This window comes from Haliotis asinina, chromosome 14 (assembly GCF_037392515.1).
Source record: "Haliotis asinina isolate JCU_RB_2024 chromosome 14, JCU_Hal_asi_v2, whole genome shotgun sequence".
NCBI lineage: Eukaryota > Metazoa > Mollusca > Gastropoda > Lepetellida > Haliotidae > Haliotis > Haliotis asinina.
The window spans coordinates 9946843-9972500 of record NC_090293.1 but is presented as its reverse complement, the minus strand read 5'-3'; the positions used below and the strand labels follow the sequence as shown (position 1 = coordinate 9972500).

At 38.6% G+C, this 25658-nt stretch overlaps 1 protein-coding gene and 1 long non-coding RNA gene across 2 annotated transcripts in view; one reads left to right on the top strand and one right to left on the bottom strand.

Moving 5' to 3' along the window:
• LOC137261668 (uncharacterized) overlaps positions 1-25658 on the top strand; it is an 80942-nt gene that overhangs the window by 3913 nt on the left and 51371 nt on the right. The window contains exon 2 of the long non-coding RNA XR_010954860.1: positions 4787-4892. This is a non-coding gene — a long non-coding RNA (uncharacterized lncRNA). The remainder of the gene's footprint in view (positions 1-4786; positions 4893-25658) is intronic.
• The window catches only part of LOC137261667 (streptococcal hemagglutinin-like), a 101736-nt gene that overhangs the window by 25238 nt on the left and 50840 nt on the right, over positions 1-25658 (bottom strand). The window contains exons 2-5 of the mRNA XM_067799444.1: positions 6640-12681; positions 5843-6027; positions 4775-4943; positions 4012-4205 (exon numbers count right to left, since the gene is read on the bottom strand). Coding sequence (XP_067655545.1) covers positions 4012-4205; positions 4775-4943; positions 5843-6027; positions 6640-12681 — 6590 coding nt within the window. The remainder of the gene's footprint in view (positions 1-4011; positions 4206-4774; positions 4944-5842; positions 6028-6639; positions 12682-25658) is intronic.

Genomic DNA, 25658 nt, shown 5'->3' with positions numbered 1-25658 from the left:
TGAACTGTTGACAACCGGGTGCCTCATTATAGCGCAGTCACGTACTTCCTCACTATAAGGTACTTCCATTGAATTTGGGTATAGCTCAGTCAAAGTGGGACACATTAAGATCAATTCTTGAATTTATCTATCCCATTATATATGTGTTGGCTTGAAATCATCTAACATTGAACTATAGGTGTTGTCTCAACGGGATGGTGGGAGAGATTTCAATATTCTTAACTATGAGCACAATAGATACAAAACTGATTTTGATATTTGAAATAAAAATCTATTCTGAATTTCATAACTGTATCACTTATCAACATGAATCATAATCTAATTAATAAAATATTCAATAAACATTTTAAGTTTGTAATTTACCTGTCAAACTGGATCAACATTAATCAAGCTGGTATGGAAAGATAAATAATATATATGGATCTGGCAGGCAAACTGGATTATGAATCGAATATTTCCAATATAATAACAATGTTAGTTAAACATTTGAGCATAAGGCCAAATAAGCTTAAATCCTTGTTACAGACTTTCCATGACATAATGCTTACAGAGAAAACACTATCAGAACAAGCATTAAATTAAAATAAAGTTGACTTAACATCCTGAAAATAACAGATATGTAACTTTCAAATAAAGAATATGTAATCCCGAAGAATTTGAGAACAAAAACTAGAATACAAGTAGATCTACTGGTTGGGGTACTGATAAACCATAGCTGGGGAGGTATTTGTTTCAAGTAAGTGTGGTGTAAACATGATAAATATATGATAAAAAAGATATGGAAAATCTTTTTCTCAGTTGAAATATATATAAACTTCTATTCCGCTTAACATATGGAATGGTTTTAAAATAGTCATACATTTTACAACAATCCCTAAACAAGAAAACAAACAGATCTAGCCTAAATGGATTCCTAAAATGCAAAAATTCAAAGCTCCTACAAAATGAGAACACAATCCCAGTGTTTCACCAGTTTACTGGTATGTACATGCAGGGAGCACCTGCTCCAGGTTACAGGAGTTCCACCCTCTGAAGCAGCAGGTCATCAATAATACACAGCCTCTTCCTCTCACCTCAGTGCTGTTTTGTTGAGACTGATAGAGATAATCACACCACGGATATAGTATTGATGATCCCCTGCATACTGCCACAAGAAACACACTCATGAGGACTTATTGGATTTCTGAGGTAAAACTGATATTATTTTTCAGGATTTCCCATATTAATACTTCTCACAGTTTCTAGAACTTACAAACCTAGAGCTGATAATTTTTATTATAATATTTTGCTTTAGATAAAACATGTCTCAGGGACTGAGATTGATTTAGAATCTGGACACCAGAAAAATCGGTGCCTATTTACAGATAATTGTTGTATGGCTAACAGATAGACTAGGTTAGAAATGTCAACTTTTTAAGATTGAACTCATAGATGTTCCTGTCTTTCTGTTGGAAACGTGGTTGCTGAATCTTCAAACTTTTTAGATGTCACTTGATCATGACCTAGAATGAGGAATGTGACATGTCGGAAAAGCTGATAACATTAAATATCTGACAAATTACATCTGACGTTTGTCAGAACAGTAAAAAAAGATATTGTTGAATGGACATGAGTGTCCCTAAATTTTAGAATTCTGAATATCTGGGTCTAAATTAGTCAATCTGAGTCTCTACATGTACTAGTTATCATTCCTCCAAACATCTGTCTCCACTTACATGACTGAAAAAGATTTTTATAACCAGTACTCCCTACCCTCTGTAGACCGTCTCTAGTTGCTAGTTTTTGCTAGAAAGTTCTTGCAAAAAGTAGCCAAAAACTAGAAAACTTGTAACAATATTTTCATACTGGGTTAGGGCTCATAATTTGCGAAAATAGAGCTGTAAAGGACCTGCCATCGAGCCACCATTACCTATACTACTCCGGTTTAAACTAGTAGCTACATATGGTCAAGTATCATAACTCACAAAAGAATTTGAAATTTTTTAATTTGAAAATTTTTGTCATCCGAGGAGTTGTAAAGAAAAGTAGATCCACACAAATTCTCTCCATTATAATACTATGGTACCAAAATCCAAAATTTGAAATCAACGTTTTTGATTTACCATAGTATACATACCATAGTATGTTTGATAAAAATATATCAGCACAATTAAGACACTTTTTGCTCACTTGGTGGTTTGGTTAGGAAGCAAATTATGTCGTCTACTGCATAGTAAATCTGTAGCTTTCTACAGTGAGGTGACCTGTGAAGATCAGGGGTAGACTAGGCATTCAGCAATCTATGATTGCCATAACAGGTGACAATGCTTGTCATAAGAGGCGACTAACGGGATTAGGTGGTCAGGTGCATTGAGTTGGTTGACACATGCCATTGATTCCCAGCTGCGCAGATTGATGCTCATGCTGTTGATCACTGGACTTTTTGGTCCAGACTCTGTTTACAGACCTCTGCCATATAGCTTGACTATTGCTGAGTGCGGCATAAAACTGAACTCACTCACTCTCACTCACTCACTCACTCTACAGTGAGGTCATGTCAGCCTCACAACTGTGAGAGTTCCCTCTAAAAGAATTCTAAGGAAAATAAATAACTTTTATGTTTTTCAAAATCAGTACAGATCTAAAAACAAAGACATCTCACTAAGAACTATAAATAGAAAAACATGTAATTTGTCATTCAAATATACACAAGCAACATGGCAACCATAGTAACTTGAACTGAAACTTGAAAGTGCAACTTCCTGCTGGTGCTCAGCGATAAAATGCCTGGTGATGGCGCATCAATAACACCAGTACCAGAGTATAATCTAAATAATGTCCTTCATTTTGTACAAAACTGTGCGCTACAACTGTAACATCTCTAGGATCACCACGGATACCATCTCCCGTTCAAAATAGTTCAGGTTTTAGATCCCCCTGCTGTCACTATTCCTGCACGTATTTGCATCAAGCTTACACAATGACTAACAATGACTTAACATGATATATTGTGGAGCACAGTGGTGCAGTGTTTAGCATGCTGGCCTCTCATGCAAAAGGCCAGGTTTGAATCTCAGTGAACACATAAAAAATTGTGACCTGGGTCTCATACTGTGTTGTGTCCCAGGGCAAGCCACCTCATCCACATTTCAGTCATGGTAGCTGAGAAGCTGATGTACGGACCTGTAAGGTCGCACTTAGTGCTTAGCAGCAGTTTTGAAATTACAAATCTGCCAGGGTAATAATGTAATGCCAGAGAGCATTCGGCGCAAAAATTATTACATTTTACAGTTTAGGGGACATGATTCAGCTAGAAGCCACTTAATGGTGCACTTTCAGGGACAGAAATGTACATGCTTCCCTGTGCCACAGGGCATTCATTAAGATATGTGCTAATTGGAAAATCATGTCAGTGAACTTCAGTATGATTTGTTTCACTTATATTGTGATGTTTGAGTGTGTGGTTTTTCCAGTCCAGACTGAAGCTAATTTTATACAGCTAGTTAACCGAGATAGATACCATTCTGAAATTTCATGTACATTTGCCCCACTCAGTCACAGTACAGCGACCGCAAGCAGACCAGTCCTTGATTTTCTTCCCATAATGAAGAGTGACAGGCAGGGAAATAAGAAGCATCTTTCATTATCTTTTGGTGTGATGATGGCGAGTGCTTAATGACAGAATTTTGGTCTAACAGACGGCAGAGCCATGTCAATCTCATTTAATACAGATTGAATTAAATAGATACTGTACCCCCTGTGTAAAGGTCTGATGATCATGCCATACATTTCAGTTAATGGCACAGCCTACATTACTTCAGCTCTAATAAGATGTAGAAATCAGACATACTCTGCCAAATGCTTAAATTCACTTGTATTTAGAGTTCAGAAGCCACTATCTGATTGGCTGATAGGAAAGCCCACCTGACATCATATCTTAAAGAGGAGCGGTCAGATTTTCCTACTGAGAGGTCTGTTATTTGAGTAAAAGATCTGTTTACTGAGGTTTGATAAAATGCTAAAAAGTCTCACCTGAGCTCCATCCCGACGAACCTTCATCAGGTGAGGCTCCTCAGCGTCGGTGCCAGTCTTGCGATTGCAGCATCGACAGGCGATACAGATGATGATCCAGATGATGATGATGAGTGCAATGGGTCCCAGCACTGCAGCGATGATCCACAACTTCCTGTCATCAGCAGGAGGTTGGACCGGGATAGGCACATAGGCTGGTAGGAGACAGAGAACATTCTTAATGCTGATCAGGCACCAAGAAGATAGGACAGGTCTCTAGCAAAGCAAGCTTGTCGTAAGAAACGACTAAAGGATTGTGGTATCAGGCCTGTTGACTTGGTTGACACATGTTATCATATCCCAATTGTGTAGATGAATACTCATGATGTTGAATGCTGCATTGTCTGGTCCAGACGCGGTCATTTAAAGACCACCACTATGTAGTTGGAACATTGTTGAGTGTGATGTTATGCAAGCAAACTAATTCACATCCGAGCCGACAACACAAATTATTTAACCTCCAACCTTGAGATGTACTTGTGCTCCATCTCAGCCTTTTCCAGATATGTGTCACTATATGTATGTATATGACTACATGCAAGTGAGTGAGTATGGCTTCATATAACCTTTGGCAATATTGCAGTAATATCACAGCAGGGGAAATGGCCTTCATATATTGCATCCATGTGGGGAACTGAACTCGAGACTTTGGCATGATGAGCAAATGCTTTAACTATAAGACTACCCAAACTTCCTTGAAGTATTCATGACTATGTGCACTTACGTTCTGCTTTAGTGTCAACAACGTATCCGAGCCCAAGGGCTACTTCTTGGTGGTCGAGCAGCTCAAGGGCGTCCACCATCTTGTCCGATGGAACCATCTTCCCATCCTTCTCGGCCAGGTAGGTCAGTTTGACATTGTTGGAAGTTGACTGGCGCTCAACATTCACAACCTACAAACATCAAGTCAAGGTCACATATAACAGACTGAATGTGAAAACAAGAACACGTTCCAGGGTTGCTGGAGTCTATCCAAACAATCAATTCTGGTTCAATTGTGAGTTATTGAGGAATATTTCTCTCACATTTTCATGCAGAAGTATAAATAATATTTACTTTGAAAAGACACAACTGAAAATAACCCAAACCTGCTTGATATTTGGATTTACCATGATAATTACTTATTATCATGTAATAATTTACATATTAAATGGCACTTTAATATTCAGTTAGAGATCAGATGAAATACTATATTTACCTGAAAACATAAACTTACCAAAACAATTTGCTGGATTTATTAATTAGTAACTATAGCTCTCAGTGGGCAAATTGTTAACAAACAGAACATTCAAAGTCACATGTCTTAACTTCTGACAAATACAATTCTATATTATTGAAACATTTCACTCCCTGGTGTTGCAAAGTCATAAAGTAACATACAGAGAGAAATCAAGAAACTAAGGCCAATATAACTACTTGCATTTGTATTTATAGTTCAGTCTCTAATGCCATTTCACTTTTACAGCAGAAATTGTGATGTCAAAAAAGACTATATATTTTACAGACACTTCTAGTAATCTACCCACAATTATTTCCCTTCCATTATAGTGTACATGCTGTGACCAGGAGTTGCTGCATACAGAGTTGTATTTTACTACCGCTTCACTTACACTGGTTACCTCCCCTTAACCAGACATTTGTTTTTAATTTTTTTCACTGCAGTCAATTTCTTTTTTCTGCATCTAATGGTGGAATTATCTGCCACACTGTACACCAGGCTTTGTTAAGAAATATGCTGAAAATAACTAAAAATACTGAAAGTATTTCTATGGTAACATCAAAGATCACATGCCTGTAGCTTAACGCTGCCATCAGGAGACGATGCATATCGTTTGCGACGCTTGAGAGGCTGGTATGTCCCATTTTTAATCATCTGCTCACGGGTGAAGGCCTCTTCATACACCGCGGCCAACCTTTCCTCCATCTTATCCTTGAAAGCAGCAGAGCTCACGTCTTCTGACTGCCGAACCTTGATCACTGTGAAAGTGAGAGGGAGTGATTTGAGTTTAATTAATTAATTAATACTGATTTTTCCATGCATACAGAAGCACGTCAGCTTACAGTGGGTGGAAAGCCACAACTGAAATCGGTTACAAATGTTTTGTATACTTTGGTGAAAACCAGGTGCACTGGGATGGCTTTGAATTTAACTTTGTGTGCAGACTCCTTCTGTGTTGTCACAAACCCTAGCGTACAGTACACAACCATGTGCACTTAATACAACCCAATAATTCATTGGTATATGAGCAGATGGTGGCTACATGAAAACCTTCCACCACCTCGAGCAAGCACTAGTTGTGTGGATATGTGTCCTATTTAAATATCCTTTAATAATTATTTAATAATATTTGATGAACCTAGAAACAAAACCGTGGCAATCAGGATTCAAACCCATGAGCAGAAGTTTCTTGTATGCCCAAGGATTACAATCCTGCCTAGAAAATGTGACATAATAGTTTACTGTTCCACCTGCATTTCACCAATGATAGTTGATGAAGCATTTATTGAAACATATTTCCTCAATTGGCTGCACCCTTTGAATTTCAATGTACCAATGGAAACTATTATCAGTATATACTCTAAACTCACCTGTGTTCACCCAGAATTCTTTGAGTGCGTCACTGGTGTTGAGTGATGGGGTAGTGGTTGGTACTGACGGCAGGACAGATGATGAAGGTGTTACTGAGGGCGATGATGTAGGAGATGGGATCAGCGATGATGACAAATCTGTTTCAGAGCTTGATGACGGTTCAGCTGAGCTTGGAACAATTGTAGGGATGATATCAGTTGGAGTACTTGTATCCACTGACACAATGCTTTCAGTCTGTGAGGATGAAACCATGGAAACAGAACTTGAAAATATCACATTTGTATCACTTTCTGATATTATCACAGATGAAGATGGCAACAACGATGGGCTGCTTGATATGGACGATGACAGGATATCAGTAGGCACAAATGTGGTTGAATCTGACTGTAAAGAGCTGTCAACTAATAACCTTGACTCAAGGGAGGTTACTCCACTGATTGATATTGATTCTGATACCATTCTGCTCAGAGATGGTAACACTGTAACAGGCACTGAGGAAGAGTCTGGGATCTGAGATATATCAACTGAGATCTCAGCAAAACTTATCGTTGTTGAAAATAATGAGCTGCCTAACACAGTTCCTGTTGTCTGAAGTATGACTGAAGAAATGTACGAATATTTAGTTGATGATATTATCATGCTACTGCTCACAGATATGGATATTGTACTGCTTTCCATTAAATCAGAACTTAAGGGTCCAAATGTGTCTGAAGACGTTTCTGAAGGTTCTACAGATGTGGAGCTCACAAACTGAGGAGATTCTGTAGCTGAAATCTGGGACATCAGAGCACTTGGTGTTGATATGTCACTTCTTGTAAGTAAAGATGATATGTCTGTATATTCTTGGCTTGATATGATAGACAAAGAACTAACACTTCCTGTTGGGAGAACTGGGACGGAGCTGCTCACTGGACTGGATGGAGAAAAACTTGGTGAAGGAGAAAGTAAACTTGTCTCAGATAAGCTTTGGGTTGGCAATATGAAACTTGTCAGGAATGAACTCTGTGTGGGCAAATTGGTCCTTGTTTCAAAAGGTATTTCTGAAGGCAAATTTGTACTTGAGTCAAATGAAGATGGTGAAGGCAAAATGGTGCTGGTTCCAAAAGATCCTTGATTTGGGAAAATGGTACTTGTGTCAAATAAAGACATTGAAGGCAAAGTGGTGCTTGTTTCAAATGGACTGGATAGAGGCAGCATGGAATTTGTATCCAGTGAAGATATAGAAAGCAAACTGGTGCTAGTTTCAAAATGTCCTCGCATACTAGAAATTGTGTCAAATATAGATGATGGAAAATCTGGGCTTGTTTCAAAAGGTCCCTGTGTAGGGAACGTGGAACTTGTGTCATATAAAGACATTGAAGGCAAATTGGTGCTTGTGTCGAAAGGTCCCTGTGTAGGCAACATGGAACTTGTGTCAAACAAAGACATTGAAAGCAAATTGGTGCTTGATCCAAAAGGTTCTTGTGATGGTACACTAGTACTTGTGTCAAACATAGGCAATGAGGACAAACTGACGCTAGTTTCGACATGTGCTTGTGATGGCGAATCAATACTAGATTCTGTGACAAATGGAATCATTGAGGAGGCACTGAAGCTGCCCGGTAACAATGTAGTAGGCACAGGAACAAATCCTCCAGAATCAGAGCTGGCATCTGAGGCAAATAACCTCCCAGTTGATGTCAAGAGGACGTCAGATCCAGAAGGAACAATGTCAGAGGCTGATGATCCTGAGAATGTAGGTAAAACTATTCCTCCTAGGGATGAGTCTGTAGACAGATCTGAGCTGATGCCCTGGAATGCTGAACTGCCTGTCAGAGTAGGTGAATGTGAAAACAGTAAAGTACTTGGCCTTGTGGTATCAACAGAGGTCGAATTGTCTTCACGCGAACTTAACACTGAGCTAAAATCATAAGGTAGTGAAGTGGAGACTGTGAAGCTTTGTGATTTAGTTGCTGTCATGGGCAGAAGTTCTGTAGGTGTTGAGTGACTGAAGAAAATTGTCTGGCTCTCAGTCGAGGTGATGATTGGGATCAAAGGTCCACTGATCAATTCTGATTCTGATGCTGACAGTGAAGATGCTGCATAACTCATGGATGCCACGTTTGATAACACAATATCACTGAATCCTGACAATGACTGCGTTCCAAATAGAGATGATGACGGTTCCAGAAGAGATATATCAAAAGATGAAATTGCAGATGATTGTTCAATGGTTGAGAGGATAACAATAATATCTGTAGAAGAGTTTAAAACTGTGCTGAATTCAAATGAGGCTGTAACAGAGGCACTCTCACCAGTACTGATAGGTGGATTAGGGAAGGTAAAGGAAGGTGTTGAAACAACTGTTGAGAATGGAGATCCTATTGATATATCCACAACAGAGGGCATGAGAAGAGTAGAATCTTGGAATCTGCTTCGAGGAATATCAGTAGTCTCTGGTAACAGTTGAGAGCTGATCAAAGCGGCCGTGACACTTTCACTAGCATAAAGGGAGTCACTGATGTAGGTTGTAGATGGCTCAATTCCTGTTGCTGTGTCAGATCCTATGATGATTGGCAATGGAGAAGATGATGCTATGGACTGCCTTTCAGATACAGATGTCGATAGCTGAACTGTACCTAAAACTGACTCTTCAGATGATGTAGATAATGAGTCACTCAGAAGGGTGGTACCGTCAGATGATCCAGTCCTTTGTACACTTGATGACAGTTGTGTCTGAGAGACTGAGGAGGAGATATCACTGACTGATGGAAGAACAATAACACTTTGGCTGGAGAAGAATATTTCTGTTGATGGAGAGAGAGACTCTGAGGCTTGACCCAACAAATCAGTTTGAACAGTTGATCCTGGCATTGTTAAGAAAACATAAGTTGCAGATGAACCAACAGATCCTGAATCTTGACTTGATATGCTGCTGAACTCGTATAAGCTTGAGGAAGCCAAACCAGTTGATCTTTGGGAATGAGACACTTCACTTGAGCTGAAAGCTACATCTACAATACTACTTAACTCACTTGGGAACAAGCTTGAAGTTGATGTTTCTAGAGAACTCGAAGTAAGTATTCCACTTGTTTCACGCGGTGTGAAGGACATACTGGCCAGGTGGGTAGGTGATGACTCTACAGACACAACTGACAAGACAACAGAATCTGTTGGGTCAGGTGTACGGAATGTTGGCTGCACCGATTCAGTGTTGGACATAACAGTTGACACGATACTCTGACTTGGTATCAAGTACTCTGTAAAGGATGATTCCTGGATGCTAGCATCAGTGAAAACAACATTGGATGATGAGGTTGACCCAGTATTGGGAGATGACAAAGTGTATGAGAGTGTGGTGTCGGACTGATGGAAACTTGATTCTAGCACTCCAGCTGTTGGTGTTGCATCACTGGACTCAGAGGAAAACAGGCTCTCTGAAATCACAATTGTCTCTTGTGGAGATACAGAAGAAGCAAGGACACTTTGCACATTGTAACTACTACCATATGGTTGATATGAGCTTCTATCAATTCTAGATGACAAAATTTCTAGTGTTGATGTTACAGATTCGGTTGCAAGATTTATCTGTTGTGGGAATGAACTAGCTAATGAACTGTCACTGATACTTAAAGACGGAACATTTTCACTTTGCCTTCTCGATAACGGGTCAGACAGGCTGTTCATAAAAGCTGTAGTATCTATACTTGGTGTTTCAGTTTGGACCTGAAATTCCACACTGTTTTCTGTTGTATACAGTATTTCACTAGTCAGTCCAAATGTTGGTAAGGCACTTGAAGAATCAAATAACACTGTGGTCTTAGAGGATGAAGAACTTTGTGGGTGGAGTGTACTAAGCTCATAACTCAATGACAAAATCACATCTTCAGACACAGGAGCCAATATACTTGTTGACACACTACTTGCATCATAAGTGGCTGCTGCAGACAGTGATATACTTAATGTAGGACTGTCTGTTGAGGTGGCAAAAATGTTGTCCGAAGTCAGTCCAGTTTTCTCTGGTATTTGACTAGGTGTTGTTATTTCTGATGAAGATTGCACATTAGTTGACACAAAACTAAAACTATCCACTTTTACAGACACAGATGAAGGCGTTCCTTCTGAACTTTGCATAGAAGATACTGTATTGGTTAGTATTAGACTTTCTGTGGAGTCAATATTTGTTGTGTGGAATGTATTTAACACAGGTTGGACAGGTGACTGGAAAGAGCTCTCCAAGGGTACAGGAGTTTCTGAGAGTATATTAGAACCCTCACTGATATCTTGTATAGCTGTAGATATCAGAGAAGTCTGATCACCAAATGAAGGAGCACTGCTAGAATCAAGGACCTCAGTACCATCAAATGCTGAGGCTGGAGGTACAGCTGAAGATGCAGTTAAAGTTGAAGAAGCTGAGGCACTTGACAGCTCAGACAGAGCACTGAAGAGTAAAGTTGATGGTCCTGGAGTACCGGAAAGTACTGGGGACACCGATGTTGATATATTTTGTCCTGACGACACTGATGACTGCACTGCAGAATATGAACTGGGTGGTATTTGTCCTGTTGTTTGTAATGTTAATTGCTCTTCCAGAATAGCAGTTGATGTCTGCTCTTGCAACACAGAACTTGAAGTTAATTGACCTTGTAGAACTGAAATTGATGTTACTCGTTCTTGCAGCAGAGAACTTGATGTTGATTGATCTTGTTGCACAGAACTTGCTGATATTTGCTCTTGTAATACAGAACTTGAAGTTAATTGGCTTTCAAGGGCAGCGCTTGATGATATTTGCTCTTGTGACACAGAACTTGAAGCTAATTGGCTTTCAAGGGCAGCACTTGATGATATTTGCTCTTGTGACACAGAACTTGAAGCTAATTGACTTTCAAGGGAGGCACTTGATGATATTTGCTCTTGTAATACAGAACTTGAAGCTAATTGATCTTGTAGCACAGAACTTGATGTTTCCTGCTCTTGTGACACAGAACTTGAAGCTAATTGGCTTTCAAGGGCAGCGCTTGATGATATTGGCTCTTGTAATACAGAACTTGAAGCTAATTGGCTTTCAAGGGCAGCACTTGATGATATTTGCTCTTGTAATACAGAACTTGAAGCTAATTGATCTTGTAGCACAGAACTTGATGTTTCCTGCTCTAGTGACACAGAACTTGAAGTTAATTGGCTTTCAAGGGCAGCGCTTGATGATATTTGCTCTTGTAACACAGAACTTGAAGTTAATTGGCTTTCAAGGGCAGCACTTGATGATATTTGCTCTTGTAATACAGAACTTGAAGCTAATTGATCTTGTAGCACAGAACTTGATGTTTCCTGCTCTAGTGACACAGAACTTGAAGCTAATTGGCTTTCAAGGGCAGCGCTTGATGATATTTGCTCTTGTAACATAGAACTTGAACTTGTCTGATCTTGTAGCACAGAACTTGAAGTTATCTGTTCTTGCAGCAGAGAACTTGATGATATTTGCTCTTGTATAGCTCTTGTTGTTTGGTCTTGTGACACTGAAACAGGAGCAATATTTTGTTCTTGTGCAAAACTTGATGCAGCTTGCTCTTGTGAAACAGAGCTTGATGCAATATCATTTTCTGAAGTAGAACTTGATGCCGCTTGTTCTGATGCCTGCAGAGGTAACACATAAGTCGATGTATATTGCTCAGGTGACACTGCTTCCTGTGACCTAGAACTTGATTCAACATTCTGTATGGACGATTCAGGGATTACAAATCTTGATGAAACAAAGCTATTGCTTGGTGAAGAATCAACTACAATATCAGTTCTGGAAAGTTGAAAACGGCTCAGTGCACCTGACAGAGAGCTCTGGTCTGAGCCCAAGCTTGGCAAAAGTGTAGAACTTGTTAAAGCTTCATTGAATGATGTTTCTAGTTGAGCTGGTGTGGATGATGTTTCTTCAGATGTGTCATCAGTTATGGCTGACAGCAAAGTGTCTCTTTTCGGTGCTGATAAAGTCAGAAGGCCAAGGCCTGATGTTGGAATGTCAAGGTCACTCACTGTCCTGCTTGGTTCCAGCAGCACTAATGTAGTTGAATCTGTGAACAGTAAAACATCAAATAAGTCCAATGATTGAATAAAGCTATTATAAACATAACTTGCGGTCAAACAGACTATAACAAAATGTTCAAGATGTTTGCAAGTACACTGCAAAGAGCATGTGTGCTTTGTGACTGCTTTTACTGAAGTCAGACTCATTAAGGGTAAATACAGATTACCACCCATTAAATTTATGGCTTCTTACATGCCCAATCCACAAGGTAATGGCCCTATATATAGACAGAAACACACTCAAGCATAAATATGTAAATAAACAGGGGAAGTAACTCTTAGTTACACTGTTGCTGCTGCAAAAGTGTTTTAGAAAAATAGATTAACGTGTATTGTCATTGCAAGTTATTTTTAATGTAACCATTTCCTATTAAATCTTAACTTCACAAGTTAATTTAGAGTCTTTTCATGGTAAATCTCTTGCAAGTAGGGTCTTTTCAAGTTTGAACAAACTAAAATTACAATGATGATTAAGATATGGTCTCTTCATGAGCATTACAAATTCACTTTTGCCACATTGACAAAAATTATTTAGGGTCAATCACATAATATTTTCCTTATCATTGTTAAAAGAACCCACTGTTCATTGGTGAAATGATCTCGAGACCCCAAAGGTCTCTTTAACACACAGAGTGCTGTTGATAGTGGGTTTTTCATTCTGTTTTAGTTCTGATGCACTCACTCTGTGAACAAAACTCTCCACTATGATCCACAGAATTGTTCAGGGTATCACTTGTCATAAATATTGAACATAGTTCAAGTTAAGCGAGGAACAAAACCTTGTACACTGTAACAACAATGCAACAAGAACCTGCCACAAATATTTCAAACTAACTTCAGAGATGTTGACAAACTTTCAAATAATTATCAAGACCAACAAATATGATTTTTTTCCCTCCGGTCTAAAAGAAAAGCGTCAACTGATTGTCCCCGAACAATGACTATAGTATTGGGCTTTCACACACTGACAGAAATGGTTAAATCCTATCTCAAACACACTCAGGCTTAATTCCTGAAATTGTGTGGTGTCTTGTTTGTCTTGCTTCTGTGCACAGTAAACTGTAACCTGCTACTAGGCATTCGCTGGCCCTGAAGTGGGAAGATTCTTCAGATATCCTTCTAGGCCTCGTAACACAAAGACAGGGACCTTTAGCCCCTGTTCCAGCCCTTCAGATTACCAAGTCACGCCTTCTCCTTGTGTCAACATCCACAAAAACCAAAGGTAGAAGAGAGGCCACATGAGATCCTTCAACATTTCGTGACAATGGCAGAGATAATTTTTCTCACAAAGAAGGCAAAAATGTGAGAAACAACATCTTTACAACACCCTTGTAGCAAAATTTGGCTCTTGATCCTAAATAAATCTGACTGTCAAACAGGACTGAATAATACGAAGATGGTACAAAACTATATTTGGTCCTTGATTAGGACTAATCATGCTAATAGTATGTGTTTCACTTTCCTTCATTTCATTTCCCAGCAACCTATACTTGCCACAGAAGGTGCCTAAATGGATAACTGATTTGGTTCCGCATCATCTAAGTGTAAATGTTTGCTCATAATTACTATCAATGACTTGACTACTGACCAAAACTTAATTATTCCAGGATGTCTGGACTATTGTAAAGTGTAACATTGAACACAGACAATATAATGTGTCCTGATCATGAAGTTGGTCAGGACGAAGAATATAACTTCCTTAAGCTTTTTATGGAGAGACAACTTGTTACTGCTGTGGATGAAACTTTTGGGTGTGTTGATCCAAACAACATTATCAAGCAAATTATCAAGCAGTTGTCTACACTGAAGCATCACATCCACAGCAATAAGAAGTTGTCCATCCATAAAAAGTGTTCTTCTAAGGAAGAATATAGTTATCATCAGCATCGTAATCTTCTTAGTTGTCACCACCACCATCATCATCATCATCATCATCATCATCATCATCATGCTTTCACTATCATCATCAGCAGCATTAAAAGCTATTTATCGTCATCATCGTCATCATCATCATCATGAGATTGAACAATTGTATGAACAAGGGTATTTATTTTCACTTGAGGATATTTTCCATTTTGGTTCAACCAGCCTTTGTTCAATGAAACGACAGGGTTTGATTGCCAGTCTGTCACGAACAGAGTGAGTGAGTGACTATTGTTAAACTGCATCAGATCTTGCACTGTGTTAAATATGACAAGCAACTACAAAGGACCTATTCTTCCCACGAATGCCACAAGGCTGTCCTACACGAAGCCATACAGAGGCTTCCTCATCACATTACACAATCAAGGAAATTGTCAATCTTGTCTTGAACCTTTTTATAGGCATGCTACAGGTTGCGGAAATTGTCTGTTTAACTAGCACAGTTAAATGTCAACGTCCAACATTTACTTGACATTTGTCAGAGACAATTCAATTAGCTAATCAGCTCTCGTGGTAAGGTTGTCAAACACCAAATCTGACATTTGTATGTTTGTCAAAGACGTTAACAAAGCTTAACTTACTTGTTTTTCACTTTGTTTGCAGACCTCACAAAATCAAAAAGTCTTTAGAAAGTTTGTAAATTTTGCTTCTTTTAGAATTTATTTTCTACTGTTAAAAAATGCTATGTCCACAAATTCCGTCAATGACTGTGCTAGAATTTGGTCTGAACTAATCAACACATTCAAGGATCTTTGTCAACCATGGCCTTTATCTTGCAAGTAAAAATGTGTTTGCTGTTTCATTCTCCAGCAATGTTATGATGGTCAGGTAGCTAGCTGTTCAGCATTGTAGACAATGGAGTCTGGACTAGCAATGACAGTGATCAATGCACCAAAATAAACCCACAAAAAACTCAATGATTCCTGATCCCTATTATTTCTAACACTTGACTAAAAACTGATTGACAATTTTGTACATTTATCATTTTTGTTAGCAATAACAAAATTCTGTGAAAAGAAATGCCAGATACTTTTATTCATTTTTCGGTAATAAAAAAGTATTGCTAAGTGTTGGCCACAGTTTTTCAGAAAATGTGCAACAAATCTGTGACTAAATAGTAAGAATTATCTTTCATTAAAATTGAGTGAATAAAGTTCTATGCAGCTTTCAGCAATATTCCAGCAATATAACAGTGGGTGACACCAGAGATGGGTTTCAAACATTATGCCCATGTGGGAACATTGAATTGAAAGAATATATGTGCATAATTGAGTCTGGACCAGACAATCCAGTGACCGACAATATAAGCATGATCTACATCCTAAGGAATGATGCCACATGTTGGTCACAAAAGTTGCCAGCGTATAAACTGCAATATTTACACATAGTACACATCACAAGGACAACAAAACTTGAAACCCAATCATCCATGTATGTTGATTGATTGACATGATTACATTAGCTCAACTGAACAGCTCTTTATGTTTCCTGTCAATATTTAATTCGTAAGAATGATAAAAAAGTCAGACTGAAGCACATAAGCAAAATAAATGTGTTGTTGCAATATCACTTCTGGTATATATGGAAAGGCAGTGGGGTAGCCTTGTGGTTAAAACGTTTACTTTTCCCAAAGTCCCAAGTTTGATTCCCCATATAGGTAAAGTGTGTAAGGCCTATTAGTCTGGTGTCTCTTGCTGTCATATTGCTCAAATATTGCTAAAAGTGGCGTAAAACTAAACTTACTCTCTCACTCTAATACAGCGGACAAAAAATGTGTGTATCTTTCACGACAACACTTAAATCATAAAATGAAAAACCTGGACAGCAACATCACAACAAACTGGGACTTACATCAATAAATAACATCTACATCACCACAAGCTACAGTTCCCCTTACAACTCATTATTCATTATTTCAGTACTGAAATGAACACATGTTGATGACAACAATGACAGAAATGTACATCAATCATGCATTATGATGACCGCCAATACAGAGTTCAAAAGTACTATTAAGGTGACAATGACATGGTTAAAATCACAATGACAAAGTTTAAAATATGTTCCTGGAGCATGAAGGGTTAACTGAGAAATAGACAATACTGAGAATAATATTGACAATGTACCCTATATGAAGCCATTAGCATTTGTACACTAGCCAAAAGAAATTCTGATTCTTTAATTATTATAGTATATTTGTCATGACATGGATGCACCCTTGAATAATCATAAAGCTTACCTGAGGATTAACAAGGCAATTATCCATGTTAATGAGAAGTGACGGACAAATTATATTAGCCTAGTAACAACTGTCTTGATTTGGTGTAGTTTGAAGATGGGTGTCAAAAGTATTCGTGTTGGAACCATAAAATGCCATAGTGCATATCTGAAAATCTTAATGAGTGTCGCATGACCCACTTGGAAACCTACGTATTTCAATCAGTGCAATACAAGTGCAACTCTCACACTATATTACCTCTCACAAGGTACAATGTCAACGACAGGGCTCAAAGTAAGTATGTTTGATTTGTGGGTTTAACCCAGTATAACTGACATCTTTATCACTTCCTGACATGAACCACCACAGTGTGTCACTAAGATATGACTGTGCAATTGATATTTTTAACAATAAACTTTCTCAAAAACCCAGACATTCATATGAACTGTTTTTAATCTGCACTACAGTGCATGTGAATGTGAAATACCTTTGTCAGTGAAATGTCAGACTGAAAGACAACCCTTACATCGCTTTTTCTGACAATGTCATGTCAGAATATTTAGCAATCAAGGTTCAGTCTCATGTTGACAACTGCAGTATTACCACAATGTAACTGATTCAGCAGACTGTCCACAACACCACCAAGGCATTACTAGTAGCAGTGTTCATGTTAACGCAGAAACCTGCATGTTTAACGCAAAAAATTATTAAAAACACACAAAAATCATTTTGCATGTGTGTTTTGGATGTCTAGGTCATGATGTGTTTAATTTTAAAAAGCACCTTATAACGGCAACACAAAAAGAAAAAAAAATATTTGATAATGACTCTGGATTGTAATGAGTGAGTGAGTTTAGTTTTACGCCGCACTCAGCAATATTCCAGCTATTTGGCGGTGGTGTGTAAATAATCGAGTCTGGACCAGACAATCCAGTGACCAACAAAATGAGCATCGATCTGCGCAAACGGGATCCGATGACATGTGTCAACCAAGTCAGCGAGCATGACCACCTGATCCCGTTAGTCGCCTCTTACGACAAGAACAGTCGTCTTTTATGGCAAGCACGGGTTGCTGAAGGCCTATACTACCCCAGGATCTTCATGGGTCCTGGATTGTAATGAAAATTTTACACGCAAACAATTTGGACTAGACATCTATACTTTCATTTCTGCATGCACTCTTATAAAACCTACTGCAAGCACGGCTAGTAGCCACTGATGGCAGAGAGGTGTTCTATCAGTGTAATGTCACAACTGATGGCAGAGGGGTGTCCTATCAGTGTAATGTCACAACTGATGGCAGAGGGGTGTCCTATCAGTGTAATGTCACAACTGATGGCAGAGAGGTGTCCTATCAGTGTAATGTCACAACTGATGGCAGAGGGGTGTCCTATCAGTGTAATGTCACAACTGATGGCAGAGAGGTGTCCTATCAGTGTAATGTCACAACTGATGGCAGAGAGGTGTCCTATCAGTGTAATGTCACAACTGATGGCAGAGAGGTGTCCTATCAGTGTAATGTCACAACTGATGGCAGAGGGGTGTCCTATCAGTGTAATGTCACAACTGATGGCAGAGGGGTGTCCTATCAGAGTAATGTCACAACTGATGGCAGAGGGGTGTCCTATCAGAGTAATGTCACAACTGATGGCAGAGGGGTGTCCTATCAGAGTAATGTCACAACTGATGGCAGAGGGGTGTCCTATCAGAGTAATGTCACAACTGATGGCAGAGGGGTGTCCTATCAGAGTAATGTCACAACTGATGGCAGAGGGGTGTCCTATCAGAGTAATGTCGCAACTGATGGCAGAGGGGTGTCCTATCAGAGTAATGTCGCAACTGATGGCAGAGAGGTGTCCTATCAGAGTAATGTCACAACTGATGGCAGAGGGGTGTCCTATCAGTGTAATGTCACAACTGATGGCAGAGGGGTGTCCTATCAGTGTAATGTCACAACTGATGGCAGAGAGGTGTCCTATCAGAGTAATGTCACAACTGATGGCAGAGGGGTGTCCTATCAGTGTAATGTCACAACTGATGGCAGAGAGGTGTCCTATCAGTGTAATGTCACAACTGATGGCAGAGGGGTGTCCTATCAGAGTAATGTCACAACTGATGGCAGAGGGGTGTCCTATCAGAGTAATGTCACAACTGATGGCAGAGGGGTGTCCTATCAGAGTAATGTCACAACTGATGGCAGAGGGGTGTCCTATCAGAGTAATGTCACAACTGATGGCAGAGGGGTGTCCTATCAGAGTAATGTCACAACTGATGGCAGAGGGGTGTCCTATCAGTGTAATGTCACAACTGATTGTAGATGCTGTCGTCCATTGTAATGCCTCTTGGGTAACACACATTTACCTTTAATTTCCCAGGAAAAATAAATCTTCAATGACCTATCATAATCAAGAATTATTGATTATCTGTCATCCATGAAAAATATTGAAAATTTGTGACGATTTACTTCCTCTTAGCTTGTAGAAGTTCCTCCTGATATTACATCCAGAACACAGCTGTTACATGTTGACTTCAAAATTTAAACAATTATTCAACCCAAAAATCTATACATTCAAGATGAAACAACCGACCAAAAATGTTTAATAATTACCAAGTTTATTGTATAATAAATGAGTTTCAAAAATCACTACCAGTTACAAAGATGTACACAACTGAAGACAATGGAAGTATAAAATTTATTGGCAGTGGTAATTTATGAAGTCAGTGATAACACAATACACCAAGCAGCAAGTCAAGCTAACAGGATGTGGTCTTGGCTACATTGTAAGTGAGTGAGTTGGGTTTTATGTTGCTTTTAACAATATTGCAGCAAAATTATGGGGAAGATAAAAAGGCTTGCTGCACATGTACCCATGAGGGGAACTGAACACTGGCCTTCGACGTGACAGGCAAACACTTTAACCACTGGACTGAAACTCGAAAAGACTTCAGGCAGATCGAAGGGCTGGATACATGTAAATCTTGCCAGACCTGACCAAAACTACCTGTTCACAAATAATTTACATCTGACGAACAATATAGTCTATCATTCAATTTGAATTCATTATTTATCTTTGAGAGTGAATTAACAAGATTAATAATGATTTCTTATCTCAAAATATGATGAATATCTTTATATACATGTCTAAATTTTAACCCGACCATTGGGCAAGTGAATTTGAGAATCTGGCAGTCCATGCTGAAAATAACCCATCAGACAGGAAGGCAGGCATATCCAAGTCTGCTTATAACCTTTCAGAATGTTCCATAGTTGGTTGACGTTTATTATATTCCAGATTACAACTGACACCAAATGCATCTAAGTATAGTAACTTGCATGCCAGTGCTTATCGTAGATCGTAATACATTCCTGAGACCAGATTATCGTTATGAAAGAGTGTTATGGCTGAATTGAAAGAGAAACAATGTAATAAACCTACAGCATTGTTCAACAATCATACACTGCACTGCCATAAGTAACAGCTAGCATGACAAGAAACTAGTTGTCGACCTCTCAAATAGGACACAGTTTCTACTTCAACATGTACCAGCTATTTCAACCAGTGACCACACTTCATAATAACAATTGCACATCAAGTATTTTCTTGCTCTTGTAAATGTTGATTGCTTCTGTCAAGCAACAAAATGTCCTCACGGACAGATTTTATTCCAGTGGAACGACCATTTTAGTTTGAGCTTTTGTTCAAATTTGAGGTTCTGAGAAAAGTTGAATTGCTTTGCTTTCTACATATGTACTCAACTGTTCTCCTAGAGACAGAAACTCTTCTAACATGATTTCATGAGAGACAGTATATTAATGCTGCGCTCTCCAGTCTAACTACAGTGAACATTAATCTTTCCTGTTATCTGATGGTGTTGAATATATAAATATGTGAAGCTGTATGAAATGTCATTACAATTTATACCATTTTCTTCTAATTGCAAAAGAGTTCAAAACAGAATTCAGTAATCAATGCAAATGTACCAAATTTTTTCTTTTTCTTTTTGCCAATGGACATGTCTCTGAACCAAAAGTAAATGTTTCAACTTTACTGTCAGGTCTTATATTATGAACAACAAAGTGTACCACCAGTAGTGTAGAAATGTGCATCCAGTATGCACATATGTGTTAAATGGATGTAGAAATAGTATACAGAATACTCTGCGACACACAATCAAGTTCAAAGTACCAAATTCTCAACAATACTCGATAGTAATCATTACATTTCACAGTTATATAACATCACACCATTTCATCTAACTGTACCAGACCCCTGTTTCCTGTATGGACCCTTGCAACTAGTGAGTGAGTGAGTTTTTGAGTTTGGTTTTACGCCACTTTTAGCGATATTCCAGCGATATCACAGTAGTGGACACCAGAAAATGGGCCTCACACATTGTACCCACGTGGGGAATCGAACCCAGGTCTTCGGCGTGACAAGCGAACACTTTAACCACTAGGCTACCCCACCGCCCTCCCTAGTGAGTGAGGGTCCTCGGGATCCTTTGCTATGTAAAGGTCAATGTGAATCCATACCGAAATGTCGCCATTGTGAAAATGAAGAAGTTGATTATAAAACATAAAACTTGTTACTTCACATGCCGTAACAACTGCCACAATCTTTTTCGCCTCCATCCCACATCAGAATGTACTTTGATTTGGTCACATGAGAAGGGTTCATTGATTCCAAAGATGGCAGCACAATATATAGTTGCTGCCCACTGCCAACAAGGGTTTATTGTCTGATCAGCGTATTTACTATTGTTGTCCCTCTGATCTGCGTCTACAGGATACTTCGAGAAAATCAATCTCATTACCTGTACATAAAGAAACTGTGTTGTCATGACAACAAATCTATACTGTTAAATTCTCTTTCCATGTCCTCTTGAACACTTTGAAAAAACAAAAGCTGTTTTATTGCACACTGCTTATTTGCATGCGGGATGCTGTGAATGTTGCATGTTGAAATAGCGTAGATTTAAACATGATCTAGACTGCCTTAACGAAAATAATGGCTTGCCATGACAAACATATGATGTTTGAAAAAAAGGTCATTTTCAATCAGTCTTATTGTGACATCCTTTAATCAATGTTGAACAAGTTGAAGAATGCCCTTGAAAATATCAATATTGATAGCAAGGATAACTGTGATGGTACAGAGATTGTATCTTTTCAGACCTGATGCTCAGACAATGTTTGTGCATATACTACTGCACAAGTTTGTACATCCTGAGTCTCTCCTACACCAGACTCTGCATTATATCAACAATCAGTTGACAAACAGGTAGTTTTAGTAAAGATTCTTCAGTCCAGATGGAATCTTATGGCAGTTGGCAGTTGGATGATTTTGTGTAAGATTTTTGTGTTTTCTAAATCATGTGCATCCATCCAGGTAAATAAAACTGACCATGTTTATATATATTTAGTGCTGTCTTTTTCAACATGAAGACTTATGCTGAATGTGACAAGAGATATTTTGAAGCAGGTGAACATTTTGTGCCATCTGGGGTCCTACCTATTTATACCCATGAAGAGCCAGGTTCGAACTGATCTTCAATAGCCAATGCATGCAATAAGAGGTGACCAACAGGATCCGGAGTCAGACCTTTTTTCACACGAGTCATCGTATCTTAATGCATCGATGAACGCTCATGCTGTTGATCACTGGATTGCCTGGTCCAGATGTAATTATTTACAGACTACCATCATATCGCTGGAATATAGAGTGTGTCATGAAAGTAAATTCACTCACTCACTCACAAGTACTTGTCTACAGTTGCTTCATGACCTTATTGTGTACAATGATGCAATAGCTTTTGAGGGCTCCGTTAATTTAAAAACAAAACATATGTAACATATATGTAAGTCAGAATATTTGGGTTTTTGTATTTCCCTTCAGTACTGGTATTGGTAAGAGACACATGTCATGGATTTAGTGCTTTAGAAATATACATATTAATATCACACACACGACAATCAATCATAGTGATTCCCTAGTTCGCTGGCAGGATAGAACTACTGGTTTGTGGCCTAGGCACATAATGTAGGGTCCAAGTTGGTGAATGCCAAAATATGCTGTTTCATAGTGTAACTGTAACTTGGTTCACAATGCAACCTGAAGCATTGACAGTATCATATGTAAACACAAGCTTTCTATGTGCACTCTTGAAAATCATAAACACAAGTAAAATGCGACTATCTGAGCTTTAACTATTACTTTGAAATTATGGTTCTAGCTGTGCTACTGGCATTCTAAATGAAAACACACTACCTCAGATACTGATTTATAACCACACATACACATCCAGTTCCGCAAAATACCACTGCTATTCTTGCTTGAAATTGACCATTCTTTCAGGTCTTTTATACGAGACTATTTCTGATATGAAGATAAATCTATACAATAGGCCCACAGTGAGAGGCCGTTCGATACTTCACAACTGTCCCATTCACTCAATATCAGTATAACAAAGTAATTCGTAAATCGTTGCAAGAGGCAAGATTTATTCAAGCTTAGCAACATATCTGCATTATGACCGTGCTGAGAGCAGGTGAGTCAGCTCATCAGCCAGTTCGACAAGCAGTCCAACCTCCCTGGATCAAACAAATGACTGGCCTAGGTATTGACATGTAAATAAACGTAACAAGCCTGTGTACATCTGAGGATTCAACAACACACCCGTCTCCTGGCCTGCCTATGGGCACAACACACCGGCCTCCTCTGTCAGGCTGACTGGCGACATACGGAGCTATAACATGGTATCATCCCTTGTAAAACGTCATGATGCCCGAACTGGAGAGCTGCCATTGCAAACATGACTCTTACCTGTGCCCTGAGTCTCAGTGTGATTGTAGAAAGATGAAGGATGAAACTTTCAATGATCAATAAGTTATGAATGTTTTTAATGAGAATTTCTTTTAAGATGATCATTTGGTAAGGCTGCATCAAAAAATTAAATGTTTCTATAGCAGATTTTTTTCAAATGGGACGATAATTTCTTATACAAAAAAGAGTGATGTCTCAGGATGGAACACAACTTTATTCTTTTTTTTTCCCCAGAAATACAGCTTGGAAAGTTTATAAGCACGTGTTTATCAGTTGTAGATTCAGTCAAACTCATTCTTATAGACCTCTCATTCTTGGATGATCGGGATGCAGCAGAGTCCAAATTATCTTTTCAAAAGGCAAAAAAGTGTTACGCACACAATTAAGAGTGACACGCTGATGCCTGAGGAACATTTCACTGTTTTTATTTAGCTGAACATTTAGGGACTTTTTAAGTTTTTTGGTTTTTTTAGAGGAGGGGGATATGTCACATACAAATGACTGACTATATGGAAATCCTTTTGACAAATGCCTAGATAGCAAACAAAACGTTTGGAAACATCTGTTTTTCAATTGTCATTTAATGTATATCTTAAATGGATATACATACGACACATCTGATTGGATGAGGATTTCTGGTACCATGTTATAGGAATAAGACTGAAAACAAATCTATGGTGGATCTAGGGAATTTATCTAAGTAGACATTACACTCTAGATAAGAGGATGAGATAAACAAAACGGGCAACTTATTTTAAGGAAATTGTTGGGAAAAGAATATCTCCTGTCATGACACTGCTGATGTTAAAATGGTATACCCTGTGTGATCCCAATACGTTCTTGTTCATAATGAGATGTACAACTGTAGTGAATGAGTGAGTTAGTTTTACATCACATTCAGCAATATTCAGCAATATCATGGCAATATTGCTAAATAATGCATTTAGAAATATTTGTATCTTGTCAATGTTTCTGTAGGTTTGTTACAGTGTTGCTCAATCTCTGACAGCAAATTTATCTTCTTGTGCAGGATTATAACAGGAAATAATAAACCTCACAATGACTTTGGAAATTCTAGATTGGTTTAGGAAATAAAATTTCACAGTTCAAGCCATTGAAACTGTATAATATTTTTTCATCCTCACTCTACTCGAAACCTGGTGAGATTTGGGTTAGAGTTGGTCTTCAGTAACCCATGCTTGTCGTGAGAAGTGTCATAAGCTTGCTGACTTGTTTGACACATCATCGTATCCAAGTTGCTGAGAATGATGCTCACGATGTAGACCACAGGATCCACACTCCATACAGTTATAGACTGGTAATGAGGTCAATACCTGTTTTTATGGGCCCATGAAAAGATATATTGACCGAGGACAAAGTCAATACCTGTTTTTATGGACCAACGAAGAGAAATATTGACCAAGGATGAAGTCAAAGGTTTCTGACCTGTGTCTTCAGGCTGTCATTACCGAAAAAAGTATCTAAAAACCAAAATATGTCCATTTAGTACCACTTAGAATGACATCATGGCTTGAGTTCATAGTAACTCAATTCAATATGACTTTTGGTCAGATCTGGGTTGGAGTCAATACGCTTTTCTGTCAATGTGACCACCTTCAGGTAGCCAGAAAAATATGGATACATAATAAAATTATATAGAGACTGCTATCAAATAGTTGGAACATTGTTGTGTGCATCGTCAAACAACTAACCAACCAACTCACATCAGATTATAGCTACTATACACAATTAGAATCATTGTAAGTCACTACCTGAATGTGATATCGCACACTAGAAGTACCTAGTGACCTACTGACGTGTAGAGTAGGTAAAAGTCTTTTATTCTACAACAGAATATCACTTCACAGTATCAGGGCTATCATAAACTATTTGCATCAGATTGAGAGCAACAGAGAAACTGTCAACCTGTCTCAGAACCACATGACACAAGGTGTCATCAGGGAGAGTGGAGATAGCAGTTTATGTTGCTATAGCAACC